Source organism: Salmo trutta, chromosome 36, assembly GCF_901001165.1.
Source record: "Salmo trutta chromosome 36, fSalTru1.1, whole genome shotgun sequence".
Taxonomy (NCBI): Eukaryota; Metazoa; Chordata; class Actinopteri; order Salmoniformes; family Salmonidae; genus Salmo; species Salmo trutta.
Genome location: NC_042992.1, coordinates 28,384,178 through 28,407,172, shown reverse-complemented (window position 1 = coordinate 28,407,172; position 22,995 = coordinate 28,384,178). Strand labels below are relative to the sequence as shown.

General features: G+C 42.0%; 2 protein-coding genes and 1 non-coding gene across 5 annotated transcripts; 2 read left to right on the top strand and 1 right to left on the bottom strand.

Moving 5' to 3' along the window:
• The first annotated feature begins 7,962 nt into the window (after nucleotides 1-7,962).
• Nucleotides 7,963-11,909, top strand: LOC115175781 (translocon-associated protein subunit beta). Of its 3 annotated transcripts, XM_029735290.1 has the most exons (7): nucleotides 7,997-8,036; nucleotides 8,673-8,733; nucleotides 8,975-9,134; nucleotides 9,298-9,396; nucleotides 9,724-9,832; nucleotides 10,460-10,537; nucleotides 11,206-11,909. In XM_029735290.1, exons 3-7 carry the CDS (start codon nucleotides 8,977-8,979, stop codon nucleotides 11,314-11,316), a joined length of 555 nt encoding a protein of 184 aa, XP_029591150.1. In that variant the 5' UTR covers nucleotides 7,997-8,036; nucleotides 8,673-8,733; nucleotides 8,975-8,976; the 3' UTR covers nucleotides 11,317-11,909. The 3 variants fall into 3 exon arrangements, with proteins under 3 accessions (XP_029591152.1, XP_029591150.1, XP_029591153.1); XM_029735292.1 differs by lacking the exon at nucleotides 8,673-8,733 and having other exon boundaries at nucleotides 7,963-8,036; nucleotides 8,977-9,134; XM_029735293.1 differs by lacking the exon at nucleotides 7,997-8,036 and having other exon boundaries at nucleotides 8,673-8,734; nucleotides 8,977-9,134.
• Nucleotides 10,841-10,972, top strand: LOC115176337 (small nucleolar RNA SNORA57). Its single transcript, XR_003872232.1, has one exon. It is a non-coding gene; the product is annotated as a small nucleolar RNA SNORA57 (small nucleolar RNA).
• Nucleotides 11,755-21,009, bottom strand: LOC115175778 (uncharacterized). Its single transcript, XM_029735285.1, has 9 exons — nucleotides 20,886-21,009; nucleotides 18,010-18,212; nucleotides 16,780-16,955; nucleotides 15,420-15,509; nucleotides 15,160-15,334; nucleotides 14,723-14,974; nucleotides 14,273-14,618; nucleotides 12,610-12,758; nucleotides 11,755-12,430 (listed from the first exon to the last, which is right to left on the bottom strand). Exons 1-9 carry the CDS (start codon nucleotides 20,911-20,913, stop codon nucleotides 12,269-12,271), a joined length of 1,581 nt encoding a protein of 526 aa, XP_029591145.1. The 5' UTR covers nucleotides 20,914-21,009; the 3' UTR covers nucleotides 11,755-12,268.
• Nucleotides 21,010-22,995: the final 1,986 nt, after the last annotated feature.

The window sequence follows — 22,995 nt, the reverse complement described above, 5'->3', positions numbered from 1 at the left end:
TTGCGGCGGATAATTTTAGAAAGAGACGGTCCAGATTGTCTAGCCCAGCTGATTTGTAGGGGTCCAGATTTTGCAACTCTTTCAGATCATCAGCAACCTGGATTTGGGTGAAGGAGAAATGGGGGAGGCAATGAGATATTTTTTGTAGATTCTGTTCCAAGATATTTTTCTGTGCATTACTGTTCTGTCTTGCATATCCACATTATGCCAATCATAATGTAATTTATCCTCTTTTTATGCTTACAGTAAGTGTCATAAAAAGCCAGGAAACTCAGGAGGTTGATGTGTTGCGGGCCCTCTGGAAAGTCCTAAAATGGTGGAGAAGGATGAGAAGTATGTACTGTATATAAGCAAGTTGCTCTTTTCTGTAGACATCTCTAAGGTATAACTGTCACAAACTTCTTCATCTAGTACCATGGAAATACTTTTAGCCAGCTGAGTCCACAAAGTTTCTTCAGGAATGTCCTCTCTTCGTTGCAGATTTGACCCATCACACCACTCACTAATCAAGAGGGCCACTACGCTCCAGATCGCCTTCTGTGCCCAGAGGTCCTTCATGAGGATCTATCACATCACTCTTATTAATCATTAATAAAATAAAACAATGTGTCTTTCTATGCATATGTAATGTCTGTGGGTACATTATGATACAATTAGTGTATGCAGATGTTCCAAAAAATGTGATGTAGATTTGTTTTTATCATTGCTTTATCTATTTTAAATGTAAGAATATGTTGCAGATTTTCTGCAGCAATACGTTCTCAACAAAACCTTTTTTCAGATCAGGTAGCGACTACTCTCTTCATTTGGAAGGGATGTAAATACAGCACTAATTTAGCTTTTATTAAAACAAAGGTAAGGACGTTACCCAGTGCTCTCACTATCGCCCTCTACCTTTTATAAACACAGATATTAAACTATTTTCTACAATTCTTTTGTCACCTCTCGAAACATGCTTAACTAAATTGGTACAACTAGACCTGTTAAACTACACTGCTCAAAAAAATAAAGGGAACACTTAAACAACACAATGTAACTCCAAGTCAATCACACTTCTGTGAAATCAAACTGTCCACTTAGGAAGCAACACTGATTGACAATACATTTCACATGCTGTTGTGCAAATGGAATAGACAACAGGTGGAAATTATAGGCAATTAGCAAGACACCCCCAATAAAGGAGTGGTTCTGCAGGTGGGGACCACAGACCACTTCTCAGTTCCTATGCTTCCTGGCTGATGTTTTGGTCACTTTTGAATGCTGGCGGTACTTTCACTCTAGTGGTAGCATGAGACGGAGTCTACAACCCACACAAGTGGCTCAGGTAGTGCAGCTCGTCCAGGATGGCACATCAATGCGAGCTGTGGCAAGAAGGTTTGCTGTGTCTGTCAGCGTAGTGTCCAGAGCATGGAGGCGCTCCCAGGAGACAGGCCAGTACATCAGGAGACGTGGAGGAGGCCGTAGGAGGGCAACAACCCAGCAGCAGGACCGCTACCTCCGCCTTTGTGCAAGGAGGAGCAGGAGAAGCACTGCCAGAGCCCTGCAAAATGACCTCCAGCAGGCCAAAAATGTGCATGTGTCTGCTCAAACGGTCAGAAACAGACTCCATGAGGGTGGTATGAGGGCCCGACGTCCACAGGTGGGGGTTGTGCTTACAGCCCAACACCGTGCAGGACGTTTGGCATTTGCCAGAGAACACCAAGATTGGCAAATTCGCCACTGGCGCCCTGTGCTCTTCACAGATGAAAGCAGGTTCACACTGAGCACGTGACAGACGTGACAGAGTCTGGAGATGCCGTGGAGAACGTTCTGCTGCCTGCAACATCCTCCAGCATGACCGGTTTGGCAGTGGGTCAGTCATGGTGTGGGGTGGCATTTCTTTGGGGGGCCGCACAGCCCTCCATGTGCTCGCCAGAGGTAGCCTGACTGCCATTAGGTACCGAGATGAGATCCTCAGACCCCTTGTGAGACCATATGCTGGTGCGGTTGGCCCTGGGTTCCTCCTAATGCAAGACAATGCTAGACCTCATGTGGCTGGAGTGTGTCAGCAGTTCCTGCAAGAGGAAGGCATTGATGCTATGGACTGGCCCGCCCGTTCCCCAGACCTGAATCCAATTGAGCACATCTGGGACATCATGTCTCGCTCCATCCACCAACGCCACGTTGCACCACAGACTGTCCAGGAGTTGGCGGATGCTTTAGTCCAGGTCTGGGAGGAGATCCCTCAGGAGACCATCCGCCACCTCATCAGGAGCATGCCCAGGCGTTGTAGGGAGGTCATACAGGCACGTGGAGGCCACACACACTACTGAGCCTCATTTTGACTTGTTTTAAGGACATTACATCAAAGTTGGATCAGCCTGTAGTGTGGTTTTCCACTTTATTTTTGAGTGTGACTCCAAATCCAGACCTCCATGGGTTGATAAGTTGGATTTCCATTGATTATTTTTGTGTGATTTTGTTGTCAGCACATTCAACTATGTAAAGAAAAAAGTATTTAACAAGATTATTTCTTTCATTCAGATCTAGGATGTGTTGTTTAAGTGTTCCCTTTATTTTTTTGAGCAGTATATTATCCTCAGATAATCTCCGTCATCTATTACATATACTACATGCTTCATCAGAAACCAAAGCTCCTTGGGCAGTTCCATCCCTCAACGCAGAAAAAGCTTTTGATAGACTATAATGGTCATATCTTTGATCGACGTTGGAACACATGGGACTTGGCATCAATATCATTAATATTATAAAAGTACTAAATGCCAGTGCCTCAGCCATAGTAATAACAGGCAATACCTGCTCTTTTCCATTCAGAAGAACTAGAAGTAGCAGGCAAGTTCTCTGGCCAAAGCATTTCAACAATATCTCTCAATTCTACAGATCACGTCATCTCATTAAAACAATATATCTTACTTTATCTAGAAAATGTATCTCAATCCCTCCGAAAGACTTTCATGATCATAGACAAATTCAGCTCCATCTCAAGTTATACAATGAATCTAACCAAATCAGCCCTGCTGCCTCTAAAGACCCCAATTGAGGACTCTATCTCTACTTATGGAATCCCAATCGTTTCCCATTTTAAATATTTGGGAATAGATATATTTCCTTCCTTAAATATCCTAAAACCATTGCCAGAAACTTTCACAGAAGATGGACTAACGTCCCAGTTACTTTAACTGGCAGAATATCAACATGATTCATCTATTGTCAAAATGAATATATTGCCACAGCCGAATTTCTATAGTTCAATACTTCCCTAGTCTACCGCTTCTGGCTATCAGAGTAAAAAAATCCATAGTGCAGTTTTGAAATTTATATGGCAAGGTAAGCAATCTCGGATAAAATTTACAAAAAGAGAAAGACGTAGGACTATCGGTACCAAATTTAGTTGTATTTCCAGCTACTAGCGTTTCGTCCCATCCTAAATTGGTTTAGACATGATTCTACCGCCCCCTGGCTGAGTATAAAGAGACATATGGTGTCTCCTATTGCCCTGGAAGAGGTGGTCTTCACCGATATATCCTTTGAACAATGTAAACTACGCGTTGGTCCTATTATTGCTCACACAATCTCGATCTGGCGCAAAATTTAAAAACAATGTAACTGGGAATCAAAATGGCATGCCCATACACCAATATTTCACAATAATGCCTTGCGATCTGGAGGGTGGCCATTTGCATCTCTCCAATGGTCCAAATGTGGAACCCGTATTTACATTTAAGTCATTTAGCAGATGCTCTTATCCAGAGCAACTAGGATTAAGTTCTTTGCTCAAGGGCACAACAGAAGATTATTTACCTAGTCTACTCAGTGATTCAAACCAATGACCTTTTGATTACTGGCCCAATGCTCTACGCCTGGCTATCTGCCTGACGTATCCTCGCTGATATCACGGGCAGTAAAGGTTTGAGAACATTCCAAGATTTGAAAGACATATACACAATTCCTTTTTTCAATACTTACAATTTAATGTAGGTCAGCTATGATGGCCTATGGAGTCCCTTGGGAAACATAACTACTAAATAATCCAGTGATGGGATTTATAAATAAATGATCTGGGCTCCAGAAAAAAGGACTTCTCAGTAATATACAAACAACTTTTGGAAAGCTCATATTCTGAGCTAGCCATTCAAAAGTATGGTCCACAGATCTAAGTGAATATGAACAACCCTTTAACTGGAACAGAATATGGAAAAATATTACCTTGGCGTCGCGTAGTCCAAACCAACTTTGTTCACAAACAAACCTGTCCCACCGCTCATTGACTCGGTGCTGGTACACCCTGTATATAGCCTCATTAGTGTTATTTTATTGTGTTAATTATATTTATATTCGATTTTTTTAAACTTTGGTTTATTTAGTAAATATTTTCTTAAAACTGCATTGTTGGTTAAGGGCTTGAATGGGTGGGGTTGGGGGTGGAGGCTAACCTCTTTTTTCCTCTCTGTGGATTTTTACTTTTTGGCTCTGTGATGCATTAAATTATATTAATTTCTGTATTGTGCATGTAGCCCCCCCAACAGGAACAACTTAGAAAATAAGCTAATAAAGATTTGGTCACAAAATAATATGTTGCTGATTTTAACTTTAATTGGTGCCTATAGAAACAAATAGAACCGTAATGAACAATGTTTTCAATATCCAACTTTATCATCTGCAATACTTTTTACAGTAGGTAATAATCTACAGTCTGGTGGTCACTACCAGGTTATCATGAGGTCTTAATCAATCAAATGTATTTATAAAGCCCTTTTTACATCAGCCGATGTCACAAAGTGCCATACGAAAACCCAGCCGAAAACCCCAAACAGCAAGCAATGCAGGTGTAGAAGCACGGTAGCTCAGAAAAACTTGCTAGAAAGGCAGGAACCTAGGAAGAAACCAGGCTCTGAGGGGTGGCCAGTCCTCTTCTGGCTGTGCCGGTTGGAGATTATAACAGTACATGGCCAATATGTTCAAACGTTCATAGACGACCTGCAGGGTCAAATAATGATCACAGTGGTTGTAGAGAGTGCAACAAGTCAGCACCTCAGGAGTAAATGTCAGTTGGCTTTTCATGGCCGAGCATTCAATAGTTAAGAGACAGCAGGTGCGGTAGGTGCAGGCAGAACAGTTGAAACTGGAGCAGCAGCATGACCAGGTGGACTGGGGACTGTAAGGAGTCATCAGTCCAGGTAGTCCTGAGGCATGGTCCTAGAGAGAAAGAGAATTAGAGGGAGCATACTTAAATTCACACAGGACAAGACAGGAGAAAAACTCCAGATATAACAGACTGACCCTAGCCCCCCGACAAAAACTATTGCAGCATAAATACTGGAGGCTGACACACTGTGGCCCCGTCCGACGATACCCCCGGACAGGACCAACCAGGCAAGATATAATCTCCCCCCCCCCACTTTGCCAAAGCACAGCCCCCACACCACTAGAGGGATATCTTCAAACCACCAATTTACTATCCTGAGACAAGGCCGAGTATAGCCTACGGAGATCTCCCCCAAGGCACGAACCCGAGGGGGGCGCCAACCCGGACAGGAAGATCACGTCAGTGACTCAACCTACTCAAGTGACGCACCCACCCCCGTCCCAAAGCACTCACAGGCGGCCCAGTCCTCGCCCAGCAGTCCCTCCCAGCTGCAGTCAGAGCAGGAGACGTTCACCCCTCTGCGTCCAGACTGCAAATGAATCGCGCATGCAGGAAGCCGCCGCTGGCTGATCCCGCCCTGGCTCACATTCAGGGTGGGATTTAAATGTAAAATGTTCTTTGTCTAAAATAAATCACTGCACAAAATCGCTGCATTTGACTCACACAGCCTCAGTCACTTACTCACCTTGTCCACTGTGTGTGTGCCTCTCTGTGACATAAGCTAAACATCTAACTAGCTAGCTCATCATGTCTCAGTCTAAACGGTACACTCAAAAATACAGAAAGGAGTGGGAATCAAACCCTGAATTCAAAGGCTGGGTGAAGCCGTTTATTGGAGATGATACACGGGCATACTGCCTGTATTGTCAGGCTGATTTCTACGCCAAACTTAGTGATGTAAAAAAACACATGACAACTCTAAAACATACTCAAAAGGCAAAGCCTTATAACAGTTCCACCCAAAACATGCTGCCATTTTTTGCTGAGGCCACCATGGCACTAACTATCGCTGAACACTGTTCCATGCTGGCATGTGATCACATTGGAGAAGCATGTAGAGCTGCTTTCTCAGACTCCACTGCTGCTACCCACTTCAAAATGCACAGGACAAAGTGCACATACATGATTAATGGTGTTCTAGCATCATACTTTCTGAAAAAGTTGGTCGCAGATGTGGGTAACCAGCATTTCAGCCTCCTCCTCGATGAGTCCACCGATGTAAGTGTTTCTAAGTACCTGGGGGTTGTGATAAGGTACTTTAGTGACACCAAGCAGACAATTGTATCAACATTTCTGGGGCTTGTTGAGTTGGAGGGAGGAGATGCCAAATCCATAGCACGTGCTGTTGTGGCTTTCCTCGAGAAGTGTTGTCTTACAAAATAAAAACTCCTGGGGATAGGGACTGACAATGCCTCTGTTATGACGGAGATTAACAATGGGGTCCATAAAGTGCTGAAGGAGGAGTATGGCCTCAAATATCTGGTTCTTATTCGGGGTGTGTGCCACTCTCTGCAGCTTCCTCATTTGTAGTTCTAAACATATTTAGGGTGTTTTTTTACTCACTTTTTGTCACTCCCACGACATTATTCCTCTCTCCTACAGCGTCCATCACAATTACATGCACAATTATGCAAATTAGGCGATGACGTCATTTAGCGACTTTTAGGACAGCCAATAGCTACTTTCCTTACGCGGAACCCAAACCGGCTGTACGCGTGCGCCATTGTGCATACATTTATTTTGACCCCCTACACAAAACGCGATCACGACACGCAGGTTTTAAATATCAAAACAAACTCTGAACCAATGACATTAATTTGGGGACAGGTCGAAAAGCATTAAACATGTATGTCAATTTAGCTTGCACTTGCTAGCTAATTGGTCCTATTTAGCTAGCTTGCTGTTGCTAGCTAATTTGTCCTGGGATATAAACATTGAGTTGTTATTTTACCTGTAATGCACAAGCTCCTCTACTCCGCCAATTAATCCATACATAAAACAGCCAACCGAATCGTTTCTAGTCATCTCTCCTCATTCCAGGCTTTTTCATCTTTGAATTTATATGGTGATTGGCATCTAAACTTTCATAGTATTACCCCGACTACCGGCAAACAGTTCGTCTTTCAATCACCCAGGTGGGTACCTGCTTCTATAGACCAATGAGGAGATGGGAGAGGCAGGACTTGCAGCGCAATCTGCGTCAAAAATAGAAAAGAGTTCTATTTTAGCCCTTGGCATCGCAGACGCTCGTTTGCGCAATAATTGAATAACATGGATTTCTAAATTTATTTTGCGACGCACGCGACTTGTCCGGTCTGGTCAGCATGTTACTGAGGAGTTGGCAACACTGTTCCTTGGAACGGCATGGAAGAGCACTAGTAAGCCAGTGACTCAGCCCCCGTAATAGGGTTAGAGGCCGAGAATCCCAGGGGAGAAAGGGGAACCGGGCCAGGCAGAGACAGCAAGGGCGGTTCGTAGCTCCAGTGCCTTCCGTTCACAACCCTGGGCCAGACTACACTCAATCATAGGACCTATTGAAGAGATGAGTCTTCAATATAGACTTAAAGGTCGAGACCGAGTCTGCGTCTCTCACATGGACAGGCAGACCATTCCATAAAAATGAAGCTCTATAAGAGAAAGCCCTGCCCTACTACTTAGCTTCGGCTGGTGGGGGTCCTGTAGAACCATGTCCAGATAAAGCGTCCGGGTTGAAAAAGTTGAGCGAGGGAAAAAATGTAACAAAGTAACGTCAGCAACAAGCAGCACGTAAACAAGTCCATCAGATATGACCGGAAAGACGTCACTGTCTACGTCAGTCCAAACGAGGGCTGAAATATATTGAGCATGCGTGTTGATATTCTTTGCTAATTTGACAGGAAACGACAGGAAGGTGAGACTGCTTTATCTGTTGTGGTTTGTATCGTTTTATGTGTTTTACCCTGTTATAATATAAAACAGACAAGGTAATTCACGCGTTTTAATACATTGTCAAAGATTCACCCATTATTTGTAAATATACAATTTGCAAGTTGGCTACGTTCTTGACTGCAAGTCGTCGACCCAGTTAACGTTAGTTAGCAAGGTACACGTAAGCGTAAACCTGCAGATTTTATTTTGAGCTATCTAGCTGATAACTGGCATCTCGTAATGTTAATTTTGTCAGATTGTGGCTAACGCTTTATTGCCATGTGTTTTTTGTAATCCATTCAAGAAAATTGCAGCTAGTTGGCTAACTAACGTTCTCTTTCATTTTAACATCTGGTTGTAGATAATCTAGCTAGCAAGAACGTTAGCCACCGTAGCTAGCTAGGCAGGCTAGCACATCTCATAGCGCCTAGTTCAAAGTTGACACCATGTACACGTATGCTTTGGCTGTTTTTTTTTATCAGAAAATTGTGGTAGATTGGTTTATAATCTATAACGTCATTAGCTAACGTTAGATGGCTGTATTTCATTATCTAATACTATGTTGAAATCTTAGTTTGACACGAATGGATCAAATATTGGTCATTTTTTCCTCACTTAGCATTGCTAGTTGGCACTTCGTTTTAACCGGAAGGTTGCAAGATCGAATCCCAGAGCTGACAGGTAAAACTCTGTCCGTTCTGTCCCTGAACAAGGCAGTTAACCCACTGTTCATAGGCCGTCATTGAAAATAAGTATTTGTTCTTAACTGACTTGCCTAGTTAAATAAAGGTAATAAAAAAATATGCTACTCTTGTATTATTTTTGTCAGGGATCAATGATTCTTTGAAGCAACTGAAGTACACACGCCAATTTCACTGTAATGCCACGAGTTTGTATTGACCACTTTTCCTACTGTATTGCAGATGAGGGCCCTGTACGTGTTTGCTCTACTAAGTCTGCTGGGTCTGGGGACAGGAGAGGAGGGGGCTCGTCTGTTAGCTTCCAAGTCCCTGTTGAACCGTTATGCCGTTGAGGGCCGTGATCTCACACTGCAGTACAACATCTACAACGTTGGAACCAGGTATTGAAAAATGACATTGAGTGTTAAGACAAGCCATTGAATGTCAGCCTCTGTGTTCTGAAAATTAATCTGTTTTTTTGTTTGCTTCCCAATTCTGTACCCTTATCCCAGAGTGTGAGGTTTCACAATTTGCCTTAACTCATTCTGAATACTCGCTCCACAGCGCTGCCCTAGAGGTTGAGCTGTCTGACGACTCCTTCCCCCCTGAGGATTTCGGCATCGTCTCTGGGATGCTGAATGTGAAATGGGACAGGATCGCCCCGTATCCTTTAAAGCCACAAACCTAAAATGTTTCAGTTCAACGGCTCCTAAGCACCAATCTTTTACAAAGAAGCACACAGCGTACTCTGAAGTTGTATTGCAGTTTCTCAAGTTGAGTTGTCAAACTCATTCCACGGAGGGCTAGTGTCTACGGGTTTTCACTCCTCCTTTATACTTAATTGATAAATTAATTAGTAAGGAACTCTGAACTCTCGACACCTGGTTGTCTAGGGCTTAATTGAAAGAAAAAAAACCTGTAGACACTAGGCCTTGCATGGAATGAGTTTGACAACCCTGCTCTAGTTGTTTATACCTTAACCCTCCCCAGTGCCAGCAATGTCTCTCATACTGTGGTACTGCGCCCCCTGAAGGCCGGATACTTCAACTTCACCTCTGCCTCCGTCAGCTACCTGGCTCAGGAGGGAGGACAAGTTGTGGTAAGGGAAAGGAGAATCATCTACGCAGATCAGGGCCTGTGTTCATAAAGCATTTTAGGAGTAGGAATACTGATCTAGGAAAATGTTTTCCCTTTTACATCATTATGAATAAGATTGCATGGACAGCGTGGACTTGATCCTAGATCAACACTCCTATACTGAGATGCTTTATAAATACGGGCCCTAACATGGGTTGAAATTATATTTGTAATCTTTAAGATACTTTGAGCGTTTGCTTAAGCACTGGCATGTGTTCAGGGTTTGAACTTTTTGTGCTTTTGTATTGGTTCCATTGCAATAGGTAGTTCCATCAAGCAGAGCTGAAGTATTTGAAATGGTATTTGAACTCCAGTCTGATGCAGACTTGCTCTGTTCTCTATTGCTCTCTCCAGTCTGGAATTTTTTCTCTGCTACATTAACGTGCAGAATGAGCTTAACACCCAATAGCCTATTAGGTTGGTGTTGATATTTCCTGGTAATTGTTTTTATGCATTGTGCACTTGCACACATCCTGTTATGGATTTTAAATAATTGGAAACTCTCTAGTCAATTCAACTAGAGACTGATGCAAAGTAGTGATGTTTGTGACCTTCTGAGGAAATTAAACCCCCTTCTGTCTTCCTACAGGTTGGCTACACTAGTGCCCCTGGACAGGGTGGGATTTTAGCTCAGAGGGAGTTTGACAGGCGTTTCTCCCCCCACTATGTAAGTCATTTGTCCTTTCAAAGCATTATGGTTGTTATAGACCTCTTACAGGAGTGTTTGGTGATATACCACATATTTTGAGTCTTTAACTTGATGCCCTTCGGGCTGATTTCCTGGACCCAGATTAAGCTTATTCCTAGTCTTAAATGCATGCTCAATGGCAAACCTTTATTGGAAGTGCTTTTTACTCGAGGAATGTCTCAATCTGAGTCCAGGAAACCAGCCTTTGTTGGACAGAGGCCTAGACTAAAATATCCTTGCAAAAATACATGGCTGTAGTATGTTCATCAGAAAGAACTAGACTCTCCATTTCTTGGCATACATATAGTTGCTCAGTATTTGTGTAATGTATGGAGTTCGAACAAAGCCAGTACTCTGTCTTTGGTACCAGTGTGGTATCGTCTCCTGGTCCTATCCTCAATTGCTGGCACACTTGAAAATAAATGACAAGGCCTCTGTTTACCAACGAGTTACCAGCCACCCCAAACAAACTAGACTACAAGCCATGTTTAATTTTGTTTTATTCTCCATGCGCTGTTTGTTTAAAATGGAACCCCACTTCAGTAGGGTCTTGCAAGATCTTTTCCCCCCCTATTTTTAATGGACAAGAAGTACTTCCCTGTTTTCAAAATGGTTTCTTGCTGAACCCCCCCTCTCTCTCTCTCCAGCTGGACTGGGCCGCTTTCGGTGTAATGACCCTCCCCTCCATTGGCATCCCCCTGCTCTTGTGGTTCTCCAGCAAGAGGAAATACGACTCGCCCAAGGCCAAGAAGAACTGAACGCTCTACTCTCCACTGTGGAACTAGCTAGGGATGGGGTTAAGGTTTAATAACATGTACCTTTTCACACTATTGTGCTGACACAAACTGTGCTGGCTCAGATATTTTCTTGTCACTTTGTCCTTTCCAGCATAGTTTTAGCAACCATGCTGGATGTGTAACCAGAGTAATGCTGTACATCTCAGCTCTGCTCAGTAGTGTGAAAAGGGATTTAGTAGATTGGGAGGCGAGTGACTGTATTTTTTTTAAATGGCATAATTACCCATATTGGGGGTAAACGAGAACATGTAATGAGTGATCTGGGAAGATGTGCTTCCTTGTGATTGGGAGATTGAGCTTTGTGGACTATAGCAGTCAATGATGGGCTAGAGGTTTAATTGCTGTTTTTTCTATTCCATACACGCACATGCATTACATACAGTACACACACACACCAAGTCCCACTACAGCCGCAATGCAAGAATGGCTGCCTTTTTTTGTTTTATTTTGTAATTAATTTGAAACACTCAAGGTAATTTCTACAGAAAGTAATTTCCCAGGTGACTTGGAACTTCATGTTTGGGAAATAAACAAGCTGGGTTTTTACAAAGTGAGATTCTTGTGTTTTTCTTCTTCTTGTGTTCTTGTGTTCTCTTTCAATCTTTTTGTGGGGTAGTGAGCAAGTGTACTCTTCAAGGGTAGATTGGGGCACAACTTCTGTAGCTGCATTTTTGGCACACAAAGACTTGACATTCAGGATGATCTCAAGCCTCGAGTTAAATAGAAAATATACCTTCATCTGTTTTAAGTATACAGTAAGGCTTACTTCAAATATATTGGGGTTGTCAGTACTTTGTTAAATGATAATTGCAGAGGGTCTTGGGTGAAAAGTGCTTAGGGTTTATAGTTTGATATAGGGTGGTCATTAAGGTTTATAAGTGGAGTTGTATGATAGGGTCTTAGTAAAGAGTGGTCAGGGGTTGGGTGGAGGCAGTGAAGGCTTTGAGCCGGTTGGCCTCGCTGGGATCTGTTCGTAGATGCTGGTGCCTGGGTCATCAGTCAAAGGTCGTTCTGAACGAGGTGGCAGAAAGACCCCAGGTCGGGATGGGGAAGAAAAGATGGCATCTCCACATTGCTAGAAAAATGAGAGAAAAAAAGATGGGCCTAAAAAAATGGGCCTAAAAAAACTTAATCTACCAATTTGTATTTTTTTTACTCAATTCTTTAAAAAGCCTGAAACATTTATTTTACATTCAGCTTATTTTATTAATTGACAAATGGATAATATGCACAACCATATGTTTGTTCCAGTACCTGCACACTTCCGTCTGATCGAGGGGAGCAGTTAACGTCCCTGCGAGGCGGGCGTAAAGGCCGGTTGGGGGCTGTCCTGGCTGGAAGGGGAACATGACTGGGGGCCTCTCTCCCCAGGTTTAGCTCTGAATAGAGGTGATGCTGGGGGTCTGCAAATGAGAGCGGATATATTGGAATACATGTATACTGTCATACAGTGCCTTCGGAAAGTATTCAGACCCCTTGACTTTCCACATTTTGTTCGGTTACAGCCTTACTCTAAAATGTATTAAATCGTTTTTTCCCCCGTCAATCTACACACAATACCCCATATTTACAACACAAAAAACAGGGTTTTAGAATTTCTTGTTAATTTATTGAAAATAAACTGAAATATCACATTGAAATACACTACCAGTCAAAAGTTAACACCTAGTCATTCATAGTGTTCTTTATTTGTACTATTTTCTACATTGTAGAATAGTGCACACAACTGAAATAAGCTTATGGAATCATGTAGCAACCAAAAAAAGTGTAAAACAAAGCTAAATATATTTTATATTCGAGATTCAAACACAGCCACCCCTTGCCATCTTTGCACCCTTTCGGCATTCTCTCAACCAGCTTCATGAGGTAGTCACATGGAATGCATTTCAATTAACAGGTGTGCCTTAAGTTCATTTGTGTATTTTCTTTCATTCTTAATGCATTTGAGCCAATCTGTTGTGTTGTGACAAGGTAAGGGGGTATATAGTAGATAGCTGTATTTGGTAAGAGACCTAGTCCATATTATGGCAAGAACAGTTCAAATAAGCAAAGAGAAACGACAGTCCATCATTACTTTAGGACATGAAGGTCAGTCAATTCAGAAAATGAAGAACTTTGAAAGTTTCTTCAAGTGCAGTTGCAAAAAACATCAAGCGTTATGATGAAACTGGCTCTCATGAGGATCACCACAGAAACGAAAGACCCAGAGTTACCTCTGCTGCAGAGGATAAGTTCCTTAGTTACCAGCCTCAGAAATTGCAGCCCAAAAAAATGCTTTAGAGTTCAAGTAACAGATCTGTGTCTAGACACAATCCTGTCTCAGAGCTCTATGGACAATTCCTTCGACGTCATGGCTTGGTTTTTGCTCTGACATGCACTGTCAACTGTGGGACCTTTATATAGACAGGTGTGTGGCTTTCCAAATCATGTCCAATCAATTGAATTTACCACAGGTGGACTCCAATCAAGTTGTAGAAATATCTCAAGGATGATCAATGGAAACAGGATGCACCTGAGCTCAATTTCGAGTCTCAACAGCAATACTATTTTTTATTTTCAATACATTTGGAACATTTCAAAAAACCTGTTTTCACTTTGTCATTGTGGGGTTTTGTGTGTAGATTGCTGATGATTTTTTATTTATTTAATCCATTTTAGAATAAGGTGGTAACGTATCAAAATGTGGAAAAAGTCAAAGGGTCTGAATACTTTCCGAAGGCACCGTATATGTACATTGTTCATTCTAGGCATGGAGAAAAATGGGGCTGTAGAAATATAACATAACATTAAGGAGCAGCTAAAACGTAAACGGAGAATGTGTAATGGGTAATTTCAGGTTCAATCAAGCATGCCGTGCCTTGCTCAGGCCAATAACAATACCACCCCTGAAAGATAAGTGGCTAGTCTTGTCTTTCACCTCGCCCGCCTGCGCTCCTCTCGGCATCCCGCCAGCGCCCCATGGCGTAGAAGTCGATGTGTTCCTTTGCCTCTTCTTCGTGTTGGGCCAGATGAGGGGTTTCCTCGTAGGTGTGCAGGGGCTCCAGCTTCCAGTAACTCGGGTCCTCTGCGGAGCCACTGCTCGTGAGCAGGACGGAGGACGCTGCCACCCCCCTCTGGCCTGGTGGGTTGCCCACATTGACTTTGGGAGTTATGTCTGCCTGGGAAAGCATGCTTGGTGGCTTGTTGACCTGGGCGTACAGTGCTTTGGTGTCGTCATCACCCCTCCCACATGCTCCTACACAGCTAACACCAGTTTTTGTCACCTGGAAAAAACATTGGTAATGTAGTCCGTAAACCTATTAATAACGTTGACTTTTTAAGTGGGTTTGTTTAACTTACAAATGTTAAAGTGAGGATAGTTCCTCACCTCCATCAGTTCCCTAAGCTGGCTTTCTGGTAAAGAACAGGACTTCTTGAGCACCTTCCTGACCACAGCATACTCTGGCATCCTGTCGTCTGTAGGGGCTGAGCTAGCCAATATCTCTTGAACTTGGACAGTGTCAGGAGCCGAGGGTGCAGTTGATGACCGTACAGTGGCTTCCTTTTCGGTCACTTTCGTTGTCTCTCCACCTTCATCCTGAAACCCCAGTTTAACTGTACCCTCAAAACTTTCACTGGACTGCGAGAGAGAGTAAAAGAGATACAGAAAGATTGAGAAACAAACTGTTGCATTTCAGTTTACCAAAAAGGATAATTTGCCACAAAATGTGTTTTTAGATGTTTATAGGCTAATTAGGTCGTGCCAATGATTATTTCCCTTTCGTCCATGAAGGAGGCATGGGGTGTGGAATATGTACTCGGCACCTCGTCACAGGGTGTGTTGAGAATCTCGTTGAAGGGCCCCACGGGATTCTGGGTGTAGTGGCTGACCAGCTCCTGCAGGCTTCTATGGCGACTCTCCTCCCCAGCGATGAGGTAACATGCCCCTCTGCCACCCTCTTCTTCCTCTATGATGAAATGGCGGCATCTATCCTTTCCTCTGGGGGGAAAATGATGTGTCTATCTAAAGATGTCTTTAGGTACGTGTGTGTGTGTATGGTGAATGTGTGGTCTGTCGTGACTACCTGTACGAGAGCACAAAACCAATCTTTGACTCGCTGAGCCTGATCAGAAAACAGCCCTGCTGTTTGTCCTTCAGAAGCTCCTCTGCCTCCCTATCCAATCAGTCAACACACACACACAGAGAAAGAAAGAAAAATGAGAACAATTCAGCTTTAACAAACTGCAAACTGCATAAGCTGTACAAACAGAGGACGTATGTGTGTACAATTATGTGTCTTTGCTTTGACTCGTGTGTCTTTCTGAACTATTTTCTATTTCGTGTGCATACTGTATGTACCCATAGCTGCGGGATGTAGGGGTGCTGAGGGTGCTGTAGCACCCCCTGAATTAAATAAATTAGTATAAAGAAACAAAAAATATTATTTTTATCACAAAAGTTGTGCACTGGGCCTTTAATAGTCCTGTATTAGCAGACTGATATAGCCTTTTGCTATTTTCCTCAGTAACCCCCGCCCCCTTATGTGTGAATGTGTTTGAATATTAATATGACCTGTTTCATTGATTGAATTTATTAGACAATTTTATAAACATACATTGAGAGGGATCCAGCTTCAATGGCTAAAAACAATGACAGAACAATTTCTGTTTGTGTCATAAAATGAGTCAATAGTACAGTTCCATTGCCATAAACACTCGACCCTTGTCTCATTTACCTCTAATATATACAGAACAACAATCAATCCCTAATATATACAAGACAATCAGTTTTACACAATATACAACACACTAGGCACCAAAAGTCAGTCCATATGCTATCCCAGGCATTATCTTCTCACACACGTACTGTAGGCCTACTCCTCACTTTCGTGACATGCTACTACTCAGCCATTTTCTCAGTAAGACCTTGAAACTGACCATGGAGGTTATGAATTTCAAGTTCTTTGGAAGACTATTCCAAAGAATGGCAGCTGAGTACAAAAAAGCTTCCCTCCCCATACCATAATTAACAATGTCAGTTTCACTTCTTCTAGTGGAATAGTTGTGGTTATCCCTGACCAAGTGAAGAAGTTACATAGGTACCTGGGGACCATACTGTGGACAATCTTATGAACAAGACACCATTTCATCTGAGTGAATCTCTCCTCCACTTTGAACCATCTGAGGCTTTCAAAGTGGGAACGGTCAAGATGCGTATGTGTATCCCTATATATGTGTTGTGTCATCTGTGGTCTTGTGTGTGCGCATGTGCGCGTATGCATTTTATGTGTGTTTGAGTGTACGTGTGTGCATGTGTCTGTGGTCTTCTTGTATATGCACTTGTTTCCCTGGATGTGCAATGTTTCTTTATTTCTATTGCAGATAATGTGTATACCAGTATATGTTTCTGTGTGTGCTAGCAGTCTGACAGACAGACAGTCTAACCTGCGCGTGGCGAAGCCATGTAGCCAGCGGGGCAGGGGGTGGCCAGGCTGACGCAGGCGGGGGAGCTGTGTCCTCTCGAACCACAGCAGGGTGTGGGCCCGAAGGGACGGAGACAAGGGCTTCAGGGGCCCGGGGCCACCCAGAGTCAGAGCAGGAGACACCCTCTTCACTACTGCCTGAGATAGACATGGAGGGTTGTGAGATTTATAGGCATATTCAATAGTTTCTCTGTTGAGCTGTCTGGTATCTTTTCATTATTGTGGAGATTTTAAGGCCATATTGAAAAGAAAACAAAAAAGGTGAAAAGGGAAAGAGAACAACGCCCGGTCCAGAAACAGCACCTACCAACTACCACTTTGTGTAGATCTGAAAGGAAAGAGAGAGAGGTAGAGAGGGGGTTGGGAGAGGGAGAAAACGGCTGTTGTTCACACAAGTAAGCTTGAATACGTTCCCACAGAAGTTACCTCAGCAAGAGAAGACAGTTATATTTTAAACACTTGATATACACTTGATATGCTAATCCATGCCTTTTTAATTCCAGCATGCAGTCAACTACATGGAAGTGGCCTACATGCCTCCCATCCTGGACATTGGGCCTTACCCGCAGCTCATCCAGTTGGTGCTCTCCGTCACAAACAGCAAGACACTACAGTCACCGGCATCTGATACAACACAGTAATGTTGTATCAGGCCTATACAGTAGGTACGGTGTGTAAGTCAAAGTGTGTATGGTATAAACCTTCATAGGTCAAATAAACCCATCATAGTATTTCACCTATCCTTTCCCATTTATGCACATCAAACCGGTAGGATCTTCGAGAAGGCTCTAGAGACAGAATCTGAACAAGGCTGACCCACGCAACACTGAAAGTAGAGAGGTAACTTTCAGTTCTCTTTGTTTTAACGTTTCATGAAATGGCTGTTTTTATTAACCGAGCCACAGGAAGTTGTCTGTCTCTAACTGTACTCTGTGGTTTAGGGTGTAAAGTGTGGCTGATGGTTTCAGACCTGACAAACTGACTGGAGGCTTACGGGAAATCCTCTACAAAGACACAGACTTATGCATTTAAAAACAAGCATTCACACACAGTAGAAATACACATGTCAATTAATGCACAGATACTTGTCTGTGTCATGTCTACCAAGCATAGAAAACACTATTGAAAAGCATGCAAATTTGCTGATCTGGGACCTGAAGTTAAATCTAATGTCAGATTTAAATTCTGTAACCTCATTCTCCTGGCCATTGGTTTGTTTGGTTGGTAGCGCCGCCACCTCCTCTCGAGGGGTTTTGGGGACCTTTAAGCTCCGCCTGGGTTTGATTGGAGGAGTCTGCCGGGTGGGCGGGTCTTGAGCAGAATGCTGGTGTGGTACAAGCTTTTGAGGTTGGATAGGCAGGCAGCTGATTTGCTCCTCTCGCCTGCTTTTAACATCTGCAAACCAACACAAAATAATCTATAAAGCTAACCATTAACCATCACAAAAGTGACGGCTTAGAAAGCATCTTTTTGACATTGAACTAACACAATGTACTGTATATATTTATATATTTCACTTTTATTTAACCAGGTAAGACCCATTGATGTTATCAACATCTACAAACCAACATAAAATACATCTTATATAGGTAAACATTAACCATCACAAGTAACGGCCACTAACACAATCTTTTTTTAATTTAACCTTTATATAACCAGAAGTCACATTGAGTTTCACATCTCTTTTAAAAAAGTGAACCCTAGCCAAAAAGCAGCATACATATAAAGTGCCTTCAGAAAGTATTCACACACCTTGAATTTTTCCAAATTGTGTTAAAGCCTGAATTTGAAATGGATTACATTTAGATTTTGTGTCACTGGCTTGTTAAAGTAGAATAATGTTTTGAGATTTTTTTTACAAATGTATTAAAAATGAAAAGCTGAAATTTGTTGAGTCAATAAATATTCAACCCATTTGTTATGTCAAGGCTAAATAGGTTCAGGAGTAAAAATGTGCTTGACAAGTCACATAATAAGTTGCATGGACTCACCCTGTGTGCAATAATATTGTTTCATTTATTTGAGTAGGGACAGATGCAATAACATTGACACATTGCAATTTACACCATGCGCTAATTTACAGTGCCTGTCCCTAAACAGTGTTTAACATGATTTCTGAATGACTGCCTCATCTCTGTAACCAACTCATACAATTATGTGAGGTCCCTCGTTGAAGCAGTGAATTTCAAACACAGATTCAACCACAAGGACCAGGGAGATTTTCCAATGCCTCACAAAGAAGGGCACGGCCCCTACAGTATTGGTAGATGGGTACAATTTTAAAAAGTAGACATTGACTATCCCTTTAACCATGGTGAAATTATTAATGACACCTTGGATGGTGTATCAATACACCCAGTCACTACAAAGATACAGGTGTACTTCCAAACTCAGTTGCTGGAGAGGAAGGAAACTGCTCAAAGATTTCACCATAAGGCCAATGGTGACTTTAAAACAGTTACATAGTTTAATGGCTGTGATAGGAGGATGGATCAACAACATTGTAGTTACTTCACAATACTAACCTACATGACAGAGTGAAAATACAGAATACATTCAAAAACATGCATCCTGTTTGCAATAAGACACTAAAGTAAAATTGGCCAAAAAATGTGCAAAGAAAGAAACTTTATGTCCTGAATACAGAGCATTATTTGGTGCAAATCCAATTCACTGAGTACCACTCTTCATATGTTCAAGAATGGTAGTGGATGCATCATGTTATGGGTATGCTTGTCATCAGCAAGGACTAGGGAGTTTTTTTAGGATAAAAATAAATGAAATTGAGCTAATCACAGGCGAAATCCGAGAGGAAAACCAGGTTCAGTCTGCTTTCCAACAGACACTGGGAGACAAATTCACCTTTCAGCAGGACAATAACCTAAAACACAAGGCCAAATATACACTGGAGGTGTTTACCAAGACAGCATTGAATGTTCCTGAGTGGCCTAGTTTCAGTTTTGACTTAAATCGTCTTGAAAACCTATTGCAAGATTTGAAAATGGCTGTCACGCAATGATCAACAACCATTTTGACAGATCTTGAAGAATTTAAAAAAGAATAATGTGCAAATGTTGTACAATCCAGGTGTGTAAAGCTCTTAGAGACTTACCCGGAAAGACTCACAACTGTATCACTGCCAAAGGTTATTCTAACATTTATTGACTCAGGGGTGTGAATATTTATGTAAATTATATATTTACTAAAAACCTGTTTTCAAAAATATATATTTAATAAATTATGAACACAGGCTGTAACACAACAAAATGTGGAATAAGTCAAGGGGTATGAATACTTTCTGAAGGCACTGTAGTAACACAACATAAAAAAACATAACAATGAATGGAAGTTAAAATGGTGTAAAGTGCATACTTGCTCTGACAATAAATCAATTCAGATCACTTTTAGCATCAACTTCAGATGAAGATAATACTGTAAATAATGCAATTTTCACATTAGTGCAAAGGATTCACTTAGTAGAATAAACACAAAGAATCAATTGTATAACAAGCACACGTCACATTGGTGCCGTGAGTAAGATTTGGTCGATGCCTATTATCTGTTGGTGTCTTAGTGGAGAAAAGGTGGAGTGTAATCAAGCTAGTCAGGTAACTACTCTTGTGTAATGAATAACCTTTTTATGAGACTTGCCTTAGCTCGCACAGCTAATGCCTGTAGGTTTTAGCTTAGTGGGCTAACACAATCTTCAGCTGCGCAGACAAACCTGTCTATCTCTTTCAGCCCAACAGCAGATCCGTCTCTTGGTTTGGTATAAAGCTGAGTGATTGGGCTGGGGAAATGTAACCACTCTAAAATTCATAGATAGAGCTATGGCCAGGATTCACAGCCAGTGAGATCGACATGATCTTTCACAAACTTATTTTGAATCTATACATAGTTTGTTAACAAAGACTCTTGGCAACAAAATTGTAAGCAATGGTAAACATTAGCAATGATATTAAATTAGTTAGTAATTACATTTACATTTTACATTTAAGTCATTTAGCAGACGCTCTTATCCTACATAGTTCTGACTGAATATAAAATTGTTAAAAGTATAAGCCTGACCTTTTATGCGCTGGTAGTCGAAGTCCATGTTGATGTTTAAAATAGGTTGTCACAAGACAGCTGTGAATACGGATGTCTGAACATCTCTTTCCTCCTCTACATCCACTAGTTTGTCTGTGTGTGTCTATGAGAGAGAAAGAAAGGGAGAGAGAGCGAGAGAGACAGAGAGAGTGATAAGGAGGAAGGGGGAGAGAGGGAGGAGACATGATAGAGAGAGAAACAAGAACAGTTTTTGTGGGTGGGGGAGGGAAAATGTCATCTTTACCAATTTCTTAATTACATAATGATGTCCTAAGTTGTGCATACATAGACCATATGTGGTATGTGCATGCATCTACAATTGTCATGTATTATTTTTTAAATAAAATAGCAACTACTCATGGCTGTCACTTTACCCATGCACATTCTGCATTTATCATGTTAGAGAACTGAGAACCCCCCAGGGTGAGTCTCACACACACACACACACACACACACACACACACACACACACACACACACACACACACACACACACACACACACACACCCCTCTCTCTGTCTCAGTAACAGTACTGCATTCTGTCACTTCTTTCTCTCCACTTCCTTTCACCTAAAAATATCTAAGTGAGTCACAGCTGTGATTGTCTCAACTTGTCATGTGACTTGGCACTTACTAATTATGAAGCATTTAGAGATGTTTGTTTTTCTAAGAGCTCATATTATGTCCACAACTGTTCTGTTCCATCAATGTAGGTCTGCTTACTGTATATTACTGTATAAAAAAAATACAAGAATAATAATTTACAACATTTATTAATCAGGTGTATTCCATTCCTTTTTTATAATTACTATTTATCTGAATATTAGGACAAAGACTTGTGGTTATTCCAGTGTGAAAGACAATGTGAAAGGATGAAGGCAGAATTACAGTAGGCCTAAGCTACTTATAAAAAAAAAACAGTTCAATTTTACTTCCACAGAGTGGCGCAAGAACCAAACGCATCCCACAATAAGTTAGACGCCCATATGACAACTTGACAAGTCTGATTGAATGACTGGTAGTGGTTCTTTCTTTCGAGTTGCATAGCATGCCAAAACAACTCAATATACAGTGCATTTGGAAAGTATTCAGACCCATTGGCTTTTTCTACATTTTGTTACATTACAGCCTTATTCTAAAATTGATTAAATTACTTTTTTCCCTCATCAATCTACACACAATACCCCATAATGAGGAAGCAAAAACAGGTTTAATACATTTTTGCAAATGTATTGAAAATAAAAAACAGAAATACCATATTTACATAAGTATTCAGCTATGAGCCTTGAAATTGAGCTCAGGTGCATCCTGTTTCCATTGATCATCCTTGAGATGTTTCTACAACTTAATTGGAGGCCACCTGTGGTAAATTCAATTGATTGGATATGATTTGGAAAGGTACACACCTGTCTATATAAGGTCCCACAGTTGACAATGCATGTCAGAGAAAAAACGAAGCCATGAGGTTGAAGGAATTGTCCGTAGAGCTCCAAGACAGGATTGTGTCGATGCACTGATCTGGGAAAGGGTAACAAAAACAGCATTGCAGCATTGAACGTCCCCAAGAACACAGTCCGTCATTCTTAAATGGAAGAAGTTTGGAAGCACCAAGACTCTTCCTAGAGCTGGCCACCCGGCCAAACTGAGCAATTGTTGGGAGAAGGGTATTGGTTTTGGGAGGTAACCAAGGTGGTCACTCTGACAGAGCTCCAGAGTTCCTCTGTGGAGATGGGAGAACCTACCAGAGGGACAACCATCTCTGCAACACTCCACCAATCAGGCCTTTATGGTAGAGTGGCCAGACGGAAGCCACTCCTCAGTAAAAGGCACATGACAGCCCACTTGGAGTTTGCCAAAAGACACCTAAAGGACTCTGACCATGAGACACAAGATTCTCTGGTCTGATGAAACCAGGATTGAACTCCTTGGCCTGAATGCCAAGCATCACGTCTGGAGGAAACCTGGCACCATCCCTACAGTGAAGCATGGTGGTGGCAGCATCATGCTGTGGGGATTTTTATCAGCTGCAGGGACTCGGAGACTAGTCAGGATCGAGGGAAAGATGAATGGCGCAAAGTACAGAGAGAT

What these genes read in the sequence shown, in the direction of transcription:
- LOC115175778 (XM_029735285.1), bottom strand. Translation starts at nt 20,913, where the DNA reads ATGGACTTCGACTACCAGCGCATAAAAG. An exon ending in CCAATGGCCAGGAGAATGAG is followed by an intron (nt 16,956 to 18,009) that starts GTTACAGAATTT and finishes TGTCTATCTCAG; the next exon opens with GCAGTAGTGAAGAGGGTGTC. An exon ending in TCAACACACCCTGTGACGAG is followed by an intron (nt 14,975 to 15,159) that starts GTGCCGAGTACA and finishes TCTCTCTCGCAG; the next exon opens with TCCAGTGAAAGTTTTGAGGG.
- LOC115175781 (XM_029735292.1), top strand. Translation starts at nt 8,977, where the DNA reads ATGAGGGCCCTGTACGTGTTTGCTCTACTAAGTCTGCTGGGTCTGGGG. An exon ending in AGGAGGGAGGACAAGTTGTG is followed by an intron (nt 9,833 to 10,459) that starts GTAAGGGAAAGG and finishes GTCTTCCTACAG; the next exon opens with GTTGGCTACACTAGTGCCCC. An exon ending in GGCGTTTCTCCCCCCACTAT is followed by an intron (nt 10,538 to 11,205) that starts GTAAGTCATTTG and finishes CTCTCTCTCCAG; the next exon opens with CTGGACTGGGCCGCTTTCGG.